The sequence below is a fragment of the Silene latifolia genome, chromosome 2 (assembly GCF_048544455.1).
Source record: "Silene latifolia isolate original U9 population chromosome 2, ASM4854445v1, whole genome shotgun sequence".
In the NCBI taxonomy this organism is placed as follows: Eukaryota; Viridiplantae; Streptophyta; class Magnoliopsida; order Caryophyllales; family Caryophyllaceae; genus Silene; species Silene latifolia.
In genome coordinates, this window is record NC_133527.1 from 156,579,084 (window position 1) to 156,591,260 (window position 12,177).

A 12,177-nucleotide genomic window follows, 5' to 3' on the forward strand; every position below is an offset into this window, starting at 1 on the left:
CTCGATAACTTACTCATTTAATTATTAGTTCGCCAATTACTCATTAACCCACCAAATAGTATACTAATTTAACTCAAATTCATCAATCTGAGTATCCCCTATCGACAGCTGAGCCAATCTCCTTCCGGGTAGTGAAGGCAATTTAATGGGTTGACCCCTTCCAAGTTTGGCCTTTTCATTGAGCACTTGTTTAAGAGATGAGAGTTCTTACCACTCACGCCAGCTAACTTTGGTTGGAGGTCGAAGTAAGTAAAAAGTTTAAATACACGTAGAATTTCAAAAACTTAGAAAACCATAAACATCAGGGTACATGTAAAATATCCAAAAATAATAATAATAATATCACAAAATCTCATTTGTGACGGCACGTATCCGTCACTTTGGAGTGACGGCACGTATCCGTCACTTTGGAGTGACGGATACCATTTTTCCTCACAAATGACCCAAATAGAGGAGAGAGGGAAGCACATAGGGGTGCCTCCACCTTGTCCCCCCTATCCGTTTTGTGAGTGACATTATCTGTCACTTGCTCCGACCCGTCTTCAGCAAGACTAATTATAATAATATAATAATAATAATAACGGTTTTTCTATCCTATGCCCACTAGGCATAGGATAAGAAAACAAAAAAGGAAAGAAATAAATGTATTTCTTGTAAAGAAAAGTAAAAATAATGAAATATTGCAAGTTCCCATAAAAACATTAATTATTTCCTTTTTTGTTTTCTTATCCTATATGCCTAGTGGGCATAGGATAGAAAAACCGTAATAATAATAATAATTGGGGGGAATTTCAGATGACCATTTCGTGGTTTGCACTTGCAGTGGCAGTGGTCATATCTTGATTATTTCACCGATGATCCTTCAGCTAGCAATCGGCCATCCATTCAAATGAATGCAATTATGTTTGTATCCCATCCACAACTCCCCTTCCAATCACTTCCATTCACCATCAACAACCTTAAACCCCTCAATTCACTTTCCCCAAATGCCACTTCTTACTTCCTCCAAAATCCCTCCTTTTCATCTTCTAACAACAACAACAATGGAGACGAAGATAAAATCAGTCAGGAAAATAGCGAAGCTACAATTCCAGATAAAACCAAAATTCGAATGCCTACTGCTCCATGGATGAAGGGTCCTCTTCTTGTTGATTCTCATGAAGTTATCAACCTCGCAAAACCCAAATTCAAGAAAAAATTACCCAATTCAGACCAAAATAAATCAGATAAATCATTGACGGAGAAAGTTAGTGGAAGAATGGGCAAGAAAGCTGTCAAAAAGTTAGTTCGAAGCATTGAACAACTTCAATTGGACAATCATTTGGTAACTACCCACAAAAATTGGGACGATACCCAGAAAAATTGGGGTGATTTGGGAGGTGGGTTTTTAAGGGGAGATGATGAGGAGAATGAAATGGGGCGAAAGAAGAGGATGCCATGGGAGAGAAATGAGGGGAAAATGGTGTTTAGAAGAGTGAAAAAAGAGAAAGTTGTGACTGCTGCTGAATTGAGTTTAGATAAGGAATTGTTAGAGAGATTGAGAGGAGAAGCTTGCAAAATGAGGAAATGGGTTAAGGTTAAGAAGTTAGGTGTTACTGAACGTGTTGTTGATGAAGTTCATTCTATTTGGGCTAATAATGAGCTTGTTATGCTTCAGTTTGATTTGCCTCTTTGTAGAAATATGGATCGAGCTCGCGAAATTGTTGAGGTTTGATTTTCAGATTGCTACCCTTTTTATGATATAGTGTAGTATTGTTCGTTTTTAATTTCTATGAAGTAGCTGCGTTCTCGCAATTTTCATCTAGGGTCATTTGGAAACCGCCTCTTTGTGTTACTAATAGGGTTACGCTGCGCAGCCCCACTATTTACGGGAGCCATTGAGGCACTCGGGTATTTGTTGTTGTTGTTGAGTTGAAATTACTATTTTGTTGTTGCATACCTGATTGTTTTTCCGAAATTCTTTCATGATATGAGTATGTATGTTAATGTGTATTTGTATGTTGTTTTGGAATTGTGTTTGGTTTGAAGCAACATTGTTTACCCGCTTTCGTGTACTCCCTCCATCCCATTTATGTTGTCCTCATTTAACCTTAGCGGTCAAGATGTCAGCGGTAATCAATATTTGCTCAGAATAGATACATCAAATTGTATCTCTGCATATTAATGGAGAAATATATGACGGGGGGAATTATTAATCTACCTGGGTTTATCACCAAAGTCAAATGAGACAATGTAAATGAGATAGAGATAATAATTATTTACGCTGCTTCATAATGACTAATGAACTGGTGAACTGCTAAATCTTGCAGTAAAGATTCTGTAGTACATGACTAAATGTTGTGTGCTGAGTTTGATACATGGTCATTTCTGTTGCACAGATTAAAACAGGAGGATTAGTTGTGTGGAGTAGGAAAGACAGCCTTGTTGCATATAGAGGATGTGATTATTTTTTGAGGAGACGGTTTAGAAAGACTAATTTGAGATCTACTAGAGAAGAAGCCTATAATTCCATTGCTAATCAGCAGAACGAAGATGACCATCCTGTATCACCTGGGCTAATCATGGATAGAAACTTCTCGAATTATCGAATTGATCGATCATTGTATGAGAGGGAAGGTGATAGATTATTAGATGGCTTAGGACCTCGATTCATTGACTGGTGGTATCCGAAGCCCTTACCCGTGGATGGAGACTTACTGCCAGAGGTAGTTCCTGGATTTAAGCCTCCATTTAGGCTTTGCCCTCCTAAGGTCAGGCCACAATTGAGAGATGATGAACTCACATATCTGAGAACTCTTGCTCAGCAGCTACCGGTACACTTTGTCCTTGGTACAGTCTTTTGTGGTTATGGCACTTCATATTTTGGACGTTTAATGTCTCATTTCTTGTAGAGTTAGCTAAGAAAATTTTATCGTTTCTACACCATTTTCTTAAACTTATACTTGGTACTTTATACAGATTTACTTCTAAACCCCTAACTTATAGTATTAACTATTATCTTCAACCCTATCCCTAGAGCCATTTTCGGCAAAAATTATTTCCGGCGAGTATCACGAACAGTCTTCCCATCTTACTAAATTCATTACTAGGCAAGAATAAAGATCATCCATGATCCGATTGTAGATGGTAATGTTTCTCCACCAATTAACTTGTAGTAAGAGGTTTGGAGAAATGTTCATGTAAGGTTGGAAGTTTGAAAAAGTGGTAGAAAAAAAGTTACTTTTTAAGTACTCTTTTAGATATGCCTTTTAAATGAACTAATGCAATATATAGACAGTTTGCCACTAACACTCTGCTCTGTAGTTCGTGGACTTCAACGCTATTTTAATTGTATTACGTATATCTTACCAACTCATTCTGCTACTTTTAGGAAGCGAATATGTCTAAGGTATATTGTAACTTTATATTCATTATGGATTGTTAATCATATGATAGTTCGAGCAAATTTGAATTATCCTAACACTCATTAAGCTAAGGAATCATATCCTCTGAGGATGCAGGTGCTTTGCCCTTTATTATATGCTTTGTTTATCTGCTGTGCATTGCTAACCTCTTGCTTCTGTAGGGAGGAACTCAAAACTTCAAGGCCTTGCAGTATCCATCCTGAAATTATGGGAGAGAAGTGTAATTGCCAAAATTGCTATCAAGTGGGGAGTTCAGAATACAAGCAATGAACTCATGGCCTCCGAGCTCAAGGCAGGTTTTAGAACATAGAGTGTGTTAGTGATTGTGCGTGAGTTCATATTTTTAAGCTCGTTTTTTTCTTAGATAAGTACTCACTATTTTCACTGACAATTGTCTTACAAAACGATGTTTGTTTTAGTGTGAAAATTTGTTGCCTTGATTACCTTCCTCTATCTTAGGGTTATCGTTGCGTAACTGTGGAATTCTTTGCGAGATATATAATGTCTCTAAATTTTTGGTATCTAGGGATTAGAAGTTGCTAGAGACTTACTATTCTTTGGTTTCATAAGATGAAGAAACAAGCAAATTGACTCACTAAAATGCATTTGTTTCGTTTTATTTTGAAGTGTCAGTTGGTCGATGTGAATACCGACAATGTTCATTAATTTTATCAGAAAATAGCCGCTGCCCGCCTCTTGTTCATTAATTAAGCCTGATATGCTACCTTTTGTTCATATACAAACTTTCAATGATCAGAAGAAAAAAGTTCATACAGAAAATTTGAGTATGATAAAACAAAAGGGAATACTCTTCCTACATGTTTTTCGTACAGTATTTTCCTAAAGCTGCCGTTCAGATACTCATATGTTGCTGTATTTACTTTCCTTTCAATTTTTAAGCTTACGGTGGACGATAGGTGTAATATTGTTATAACCTACAAAAGTTTGTGTTTAAACTCAAGTGTGCATGTTATTACTTCTGTGATCAAAGCTCATATAATCATATATGTTCATTTGCAGCGTCTTACAGGAGGAATTCTCTTACTGCGCAACAAATTCATTATCATTCTGTACAGAGGCAAAGACTTTTTAACAGGCAATGAAGCAAACATGATACTTGAAAGTGAAATGGAGCTCCAACAATGGCAACTCCATGAAGAAGACGCACGGCTTAAAACAGTTGGGATTCTTGATTCTACTGATAAAAATTCAGCTGATACAAGTATCATTGGAACTTTGGCAGAATATGAACATAACCAAACCATTTGCTATAATGCACAATGCACTTCAAGTGAGGCTGAAGTTAAGAGAGAAGCTGAGAAAGAAAAGTTAAAAAAGCAACTCAAAACGCAAGAACACAAGCTTGGCATTGTAAGAGTCCTACTCTAACTGCTTGTGATTCTGTTCGTCCTAATTTTGTCGAATTAACTGTTTATTTTTTTTTGTCAGCTAAAATTGAAAATTAACAAGGCAGAGCAAGAGTTGTTGAAACTCAACTTCGCATGGAAGCCGTCTGAACCGGAACCTGATCAAGAACTGCTTACTGAAGAAGAGAGAGTATGTTTTAGGAAGATGGGCCTAAAGATGGACAATTTCCTAGTACTTGGTGCGGAATCACTGCCATTAATATTTACATCTATGTTAGCAGATGCCTTTATTAAAAAAAGCCAATGATATCACCCAGGTACCTTAAGGGAATCCGCAAATGGCAGGGTTAGGGGGCTCAAATATACGCAATCTTACCTTTGTGCTAATAACACAGTTTTTCGGATGGCTGATAATGATAACTGCACCGAGAAGTGCATTGAATAACGGCTACTTTAAAACAAAAACAAGTGCAGTAATTTTTCTTTATCCCATAATTATCTAAACCCAAAGAAAAGTGATTCTTTGTCTCATGATGTCACTAAAATATAAAAAAAAATAGCTGGATGTGATTTTTCTTAATTTGTTGGTCTCAGGGAGACGAGGTGTCTTTGACGGAGTGATAGAAGGTCTTCACCAGCATTGGAAGCACAGAGAACTAGTGAAAGTTATCACAATGCAGAGAAAATCTCTGCAGGTTGTTTATACTGCTAGATTCCTAGAAAGAGAGAGTGGCGGAATCTTAGTATCCATTGACAAGTTGAAGGTTGGACATTCTATTACCATATATAGGGGTAAAAACTACAAGCGTCCCCTGCAGTTTGGAGATAATCTCCTTGATAAGAAGAAAGCATTGAAAAGTTCTCTTGAAAGGCAGCGACGTGGCGTGAGTTTTGCTTTCGACCTTTGCATTTTCTGAGTTTTTGTTGTTAGAACTTATATATTTATGATTGTTTGCATGATCACTCTTTCTGCAGTCACTCAAATTCTTTGCATATCAAAGAGAAAAGGAAATTGCAGATTTGAGGCTTAAACTGGTAAATCTTGTTTTTTTTTTTTTTTTGATTTTTTTTTTTTTTTGCTTGTTGCTTTTATCATGTGTTCTGTCTTCGACTTCAGTTATTTCTTTTCACTCGAAAAACAGTGAAGGAACAACTTATTGACTGACGGATAACTTTGCAGGGTGAATTAGAGGGGGGAAAATGATGAAAAGTTGTGAAAGGCTTCTGAGAAAGTGAATTGCAAATATGAAATGATCTGTGATCTTGCAAAGGTGGCACTCTCACAACAGGTTCTTGATTTGAAAAAGAACCATACAGCTGTATGTATATGTTGAAGAATGTTGAGTTGTTAATCCTTTTATTGTATATTTGTATTGGGAAGTGTTCTTCATATGGTACATAAACGAATACAATGTAGAGCTGTATAACTACAAGTTATCTCGTTTCTGAATCCATCATTTGTCCTTCTGCCTTATCAGCAGAATATTTGCATTGCCAGAAGTTTCTCGTACAGGACTGTTGGACTAGAAAGATTGAGGTCTCAAGTCTCAACATACAATTGGCGACTGTACTCAGAAATAGAGTACCATTCTTCAGATTTCAAGAGAGATTAACAGTTTGACAAGGATTCGCTTGAAAAACACATTCAAATACATACACTGCATAAAAAAAACAGGAAACTTCTTTGTGATGATGACTATGGCTGTTGCGGGAGTATGTAACCCAAAAACAGCGCAAGAAGATAATAATTTATACGGAGTACTCTTTGGTGTCAAGTGTAGGCATAAAACCACCTTCACCAAACAGAGACGTCATAATTAGAGAGGCTAGAAATTTTGAGTCACCATAAGAATCCCTTCTTTCTCCTAAATCTGTCGACCTGATCTGTACTCATTCTCGACTTTTCAGGTTTGCTACTCTTCTTCGATTTCTCGAGACGGCTGTCTAAACTGTTTCTAGAAGCTTCTGGAAGCTCGGGATTCAATTCAAATGTGTCTGGTTTTGTAGTAGTTAATGCTTTGCTCTGACTTTCCGATGCCTTGATTTGACAGTCAGATTCTACCGTAGATTCCTTGGAAGATCCATTTGAAGATTCTGCATTAGCTATCTTAGACCCGGTAGTGCCTGTTTTGGATTTATTGAGAAATGACACAAACTTCTTTAAGTGTCGGATGTATTCGGGGTAAAGCTCGAGATTGCAATGTCCGCCTCCACTAAGCCATAATGGTTCATACTTCTCCTTGCAAAGTTCATGAAGTTGCTTTCCGTGAGACCAATCAACAACTTCGTCAGCTGTTCCCTGAGAAAGGTGAAATTATCGACAACAGTTACAAAAGACATTTCTAGGCGCACAATCTCCCAAAAGCCAACAAGAGGAAGAGAGCATAACGTCCTTCCTCAGATTTTTTTTTTCCTAAAGAGTGGACACAAATTATCACACGATAATATTGTTATTGGACAGACACATTTCCTAATGAATGAGCTCATTATTGTTTAATTTTGTCCGTGAATGGGTATATAGGTAGGGTTTTTAAGGCAATCCCGTGATAATATTATCATAGGCGGACAACGGATAGGGTTATTTAATTGGAATAATCCAAACTATTACCCATTGTCTTCGAATAAACCTAACTACATTTAATTCCAAAATAAACCCAACTTTAAGCACTCTCTTCTCAGGAGATTGTTTTTCATTTTCGAAATAACACACACTTAAAAATTTACATGTCAGCCTTCTCCATACATCATACACCACCCACCAGCTAAAGCTCACCACCGGCGACCACCGCCGCACCACCATGGTCGTCGGCTGCCGAAGATCTCTCTCTGCCGACCACAGTCATGCAAAACCACCATCGTGCTCCTTGCTTGACAAGTTATGGTAGAACCAAACTACCACCCTCACTTCCTTTTTCGTTTACCAACACCGCCACACCAACACTATAACCACCGACGTATTCCCCCTCCTCAAATTGATCTATAAACAACATTTTACATTCAAAACAACATTCGCCCCAGCAGCATCCACCCCCATCAAAACACTGTGTAATGTCATTATAATGTGAGACCAACCCATATTCCTAAGAATAACTAATTTCAAAGAAATTGCCAACTACTTCAGGACTCAGGTGCATGCTTATACAGCCCAGCAGACCACTATGAAATGAACTCACTGCAACTGAGCAAGTCTGAAATTTTCTAAAAGAGATATGGAGTACGGAGTACTGTTTGATAGAAGTCGACTTACATGAATCACCAAGACGGGACAATTCACTTGGCCAATTTTGTCGACATTCTGACAGAAAAAAGCAATGCGGAAAATAAGCTTTATTAGTACAAGAATTCAAGGGCAGAAAAAACAGAAAAAAAAAAAATCTCTTCCTGCTACCTTGTAAATATCGAACCAGTACGTCTTTTTGATAGAGTAGAGTACTCTCACACCAGACAGAATAGGGCTATGTAAAACTACCCCTCTTAGGTTCGGAGTACGTGCTGCTAGATCGACTGTAGGACCGCTCCCAACAGACTGACCATAAAGTATCAAGTTTTCATCTTTGACCCCATATTTTTCTTTGAGGCACTTATATGCAGCATCAATGTCTGCATATGTATTAGATTCCGTAGGCTGTTCCAAGGAAAAACAATGGCTGTTATGTCATGATTTACAAGAAGCATCATAGTATGAGTTAAATCATAGTCATTATTCTAGTACAGTAAGAAACAAAATCAAATTCACCGGACACGTATTAAACTGAGCTGGACCAATCCTGTATCTGCAATGCAAGGGGATATGATGTTTCCCGAGCCATGACCTAATGTACAAATTGCAATTTTTTCTCCTAACCAACTTTTGAAGCTGAATTTTATCATGGAGAAATGACAATATAGCAACTAATAGCAACCATGAAGGAATCCTCAGTTCAAACAATCGTATCCTTATGTGATTAGACAGATTCAAAGCTCGAACTATGAGCTTGAACTGTGCTAAAGGTAACCATAGACATTAGAAAGAGTATAGGTTTAAAGCTTGAACTAAAACCAAGATCCACATCCTATAGACGACGTCGTTAATGTAGCAAATACGGATGGAAGTCAAACAACAAAAAAGGTAAAGCTATGAGAAACATAATACGGAGTATATGGAATGGAACGATGATGTGATATAATGCACGAGGGCCTGTGAGCCTCTCTACTGTATTACTACTAAATAAGAAGTCAAGAGGATTTAATAGACGAGGAACAAAAAACACTCTAAGCATGAGTTGATAAAGAGGCATTTAAGATTCATTTTTGAAAATTAATAATAGTAAATACACTGTATTAGATACTAATAGCAAATTAGAGACAACAGTACACATTACCTTTCCAGTTGATTGTCCATATCCAGAGTAATCATACCTGTAAAATATCGGGAACATGGTACCAATCAATAAAATTGCAACTTAATAGCACACATGCAAATTCGACGAAAAAAAAGGCAAACAATTGTCATGCCGACACGAAATTGTCAATAGCAAAAACTAGACTCGTGAATCGGCAGAACTTCATTTGATACCAAGCAGACCAACTAATACAAACAAATATAAAAACTGCACAATGCTATTCGGTTTCTCCAATCACTGGCCATCCTCCGAGAGTTTTGGAGTCAATACAGATATTTTATCAACAAATCTAATAAATCTCCGTCTTATATGTCCGCTGAAATAATGAAATGTATAAGTTTAAAAAAAATGGCTACAACATTAGCCAAACATCAGGATAAGTGTATAATCTTCAAAGATATAGCTAACAAATTCCTATTGCCCCAACTCCAGATAACAAGAAAGAAGACCCTGAAAAACAAACACTAAAAAGAAAGTAGACCCCGAAAAACCACTTAATATGAATCACCAGAATCAATTTCTGATAAACTTCATTACTTAGCCATTAAGCGACTTATTGATCTAAACCACCAATTGGCAATTGCACTGCATAGAGACGGGGTCTTAGATATTTTCTTAATTGTGATACATCCCATCAAGCCAAAGCAAATAATTGAGTTCCAAATGTTTTCTACCTTTAAAGGTTTGATTGTCGGTGAATTATGATGCTAAACCACCCTTGCTAATCTCACAACAAATATAACCAATGTGGTAACATTTCCTAACGAAGGCGATTTGTTTTTTTATTAATCAATGCAACATCAAAATAAGGAACAGTGGCGAGGAAAGAATTATATGCTACATGTCTAACCTTGATACATTATTGGTAAAACAAATTTGTATTCCTACAAAACAGCCAAGATTTCTAGCGGCTTAATTAACCCACTCTTTCTCTGCTCTTGGAGTTCTGGCTTCTCTATTGACTCACATCATCGCACAAAATAGACATTATATCAAGGTACAAGTACAGTTTCATTCATCTAAGAATCAACATCGCAAATGTTGGCTAGCTTCGCAACAGAGTAGTTTGTAAAGTCATAGAGAGGTGGTATTCAGGACCTTGTTCGAAACCTATCACCATGAAAACTGCCATTGTCGCTCCATTTACACAAACAAACTAAAATATTACCACCAATGCCTCTAAAAGTGTTACCTACCAGGGTGGGTAAGGGGTTTAAATGTAAATTCTACACCACTGTGAGAATTATATCATGAAATATCAAGCCATTACCACACTGAATTATCCACAATTCATATTCGACAAAAGGTAACCATCAAGTTAGCATATTCAGATACATATATCCACATATAACGAAGAAAATCCAGGATTTCGACACGATCAACATACACATATATCTACTGTATACATACAACTAGAGTATTGAACTTATTATGTAGAAGAAATATACCCCATAAGATTAACCCGAAGACGATTACTAAGCTCAACAAAAAGCTCAAACATTTGGCCTAAATCAGCAGCATTGCCATGAGAATACAGCAAAGTGGCTGAAGCCTTAGGATGCTTCACATAAACAGCAACGACGTCGTTTCCTCTTTTAGTCCTCAACTTAAGTACATCTATACCATCCCTCAGCAAAACCTCCGGTATCAATAACTTTTTTTCGGCGGAATCCTCCTCAGCGTCGGCAACAACCACCGTATACGAAGGCGGAGATGGTGGAAAAAACGCGAATTTCGCAGCGATTGACGATGTTACTCCCCCCATCTTTTCCTCATCAGAAACCCACCAAAACCCTAACTTATTTCTACAAATTAATTACTACCCAGATAATATTTCAGCTCAAAATTGATCATTCACAAATTATTTTGGCTCAAACTCAATAACCCAGAAATTATTCAACTCAAATTCAACAACCCAGAAAATATTTTGGGTCAAAGTCAATAACCCAGGTAATAATATTTCAGCTCAAATTCAATAACCCAGAAATAATCGAGCTAATACTCAAAACCCAGATTAAATTTTTAGCTCAAATTCAATAACCTAGAAATTATTTAAGCGTAAATGACTTGAGCTCAAATTTCTAAACCCAGAAAAGAATTAAGGATAGTTTGATTGAGCGATAAGTTTGATGTTTGAAAAGGAGAGAAAGAGAGAGAAAGGAATCTTCGGGAGAAGTGGGGAGGGTTTTTGTGAACGTTGGAGAAGGAAGGAAGTCAGCTTTTGAGAGAAAGGAAAAGAAAAGAAAAGACGAGGAGATGAGGTCCTTTGATGACGGCTACAATGGCTGACTCGCAAATGTCAAGGGTGATTATTACTCTACTCTCTTGCATTAATTTAACTACTTCTTTGTGATTAATACAACTAATTCAATGGGACTATTATTATGGAGTAGTTTCTATCTTTGGCTGTGATTTTCTACCGTATCTAATAAGATTTGATTTTTTCATTTTCTGGTAATGAAAGGAGATGATATAACAATGAGGGATATTTAGATTCGTGATTCATTTTAAGAGATCGGTCATAATTGAATAGTGAATTAGAATCGTGATTCGGAATCTACATCGATATAGAACCAAATTTATCACAAATAAGCTTTTCAAATCCACTTTTGCCACGAATCTATAGAATCTAACAGACTTGGATTGGTTCGTGAAGGATATAATCCAACTCGATAAGAGATGTTGCTTGTTTGAATAATTTCTCTCAAACAAGTGGGCTTACTAATCAAGTATTCAAGTGGTGTGTTTTTAAAATTATACGGGAAAATAAGTCACTATATATGATAATTAGTTATCTAAAATAATATTCATAAGCAATTGACTAAGCACCGTAAATGGATATAAGTAAATAGCTAACTAATAGTAAATCGAAAGATCTACCATTCTATCTGAGATTGTTCGTTCAATAATTCGAAGTGAGACCAAACCGGATCGCACAATTTGATTAGGATAAGATGCAACACCCCCGACCCAAACATGGATCGGAAATGGTAACCCGTGGTAACTCACCACTCACCTGGCTAT

General features: G+C 36.9%; 2 protein-coding genes across 3 annotated transcripts; one reads left to right on the top strand and one right to left on the bottom strand.

Moving 5' to 3' along the window:
- Positions 1 to 783: 783 nt before the first annotated feature.
- Positions 784 to 6,223, top strand: LOC141643167 (chloroplastic group IIA intron splicing facilitator CRS1, chloroplastic). The gene is made up of 8 exons (XM_074452208.1): positions 784 to 1,708; positions 2,379 to 2,829; positions 3,566 to 3,696; positions 4,425 to 4,775; positions 4,854 to 5,010; positions 5,366 to 5,655; positions 5,747 to 5,806; positions 5,952 to 6,223. The coding sequence occupies exons 1-8, from the start codon at positions 890 to 892 to the stop codon at positions 5,973 to 5,975; spliced, it is 2,283 nt and encodes a 760-aa protein (XP_074308309.1). The 5' UTR covers positions 784 to 889; the 3' UTR covers positions 5,976 to 6,223.
- Positions 6,224 to 6,327: 104 nt separating this feature from the next.
- On the bottom strand, positions 6,328 to 11,522 carry LOC141643168 (uncharacterized). Of its 2 annotated transcripts, none has more exons than XM_074452209.1 (5): positions 10,602 to 11,522; positions 9,133 to 9,169; positions 8,160 to 8,396; positions 8,019 to 8,066; positions 6,328 to 7,070 (listed from the first exon to the last, which is right to left on the bottom strand). In XM_074452209.1, the coding sequence occupies exons 1-5, from the start codon at positions 10,916 to 10,918 to the stop codon at positions 6,612 to 6,614; spliced, it is 1,098 nt and encodes a 365-aa protein (XP_074308310.1). In that variant the 5' UTR covers positions 10,919 to 11,522; the 3' UTR covers positions 6,328 to 6,611. The 2 variants fall into 2 exon arrangements, with proteins under 2 accessions (XP_074308310.1, XP_074308311.1); XM_074452210.1 differs by having other exon boundaries at positions 6,566 to 7,063; positions 10,602 to 11,498.
- Positions 11,523 to 12,177: the final 655 nt, after the last annotated feature.

Excerpts from the sequence above, each read along its gene's own strand:
- LOC141643167 (XM_074452208.1), top strand. The coding sequence starts at position 890 with ATGAATGCAATTATGTTTGTATCCCATCCACAACTCCCCTTCCAATCA. Across the intron at positions 5,011-5,365 it reads GGACAATTTCCTAGTACTTG|GGAGACGAGGTGTCTTTGAC; the intron begins GTGCGGAATCAC and ends TGTTGGTCTCAG. Across the intron at positions 5,807-5,951 it reads CAGATTTGAGGCTTAAACTG|GGTGAATTAGAGGGGGGAAA; the intron begins GTAAATCTTGTT and ends ATAACTTTGCAG.
- LOC141643168 (XM_074452209.1), bottom strand. The coding sequence starts at position 10,918 with ATGGGGGGAGTAACATCGTCAATCGCTGCGAAATTCGCGTTTTTTCCA. Across the intron at positions 8,397-9,132 it reads ATGGACAATCAACTGGAAAG|CCTACGGAATCTAATACATA; the intron begins GTAATGTGTACT and ends TCCTTGGAACAG. Across the intron at positions 7,071-8,018 it reads GTCCCGTCTTGGTGATTCAT|GGAACAGCTGACGAAGTTGT; the intron begins GTAAGTCGACTT and ends CACCTTTCTCAG.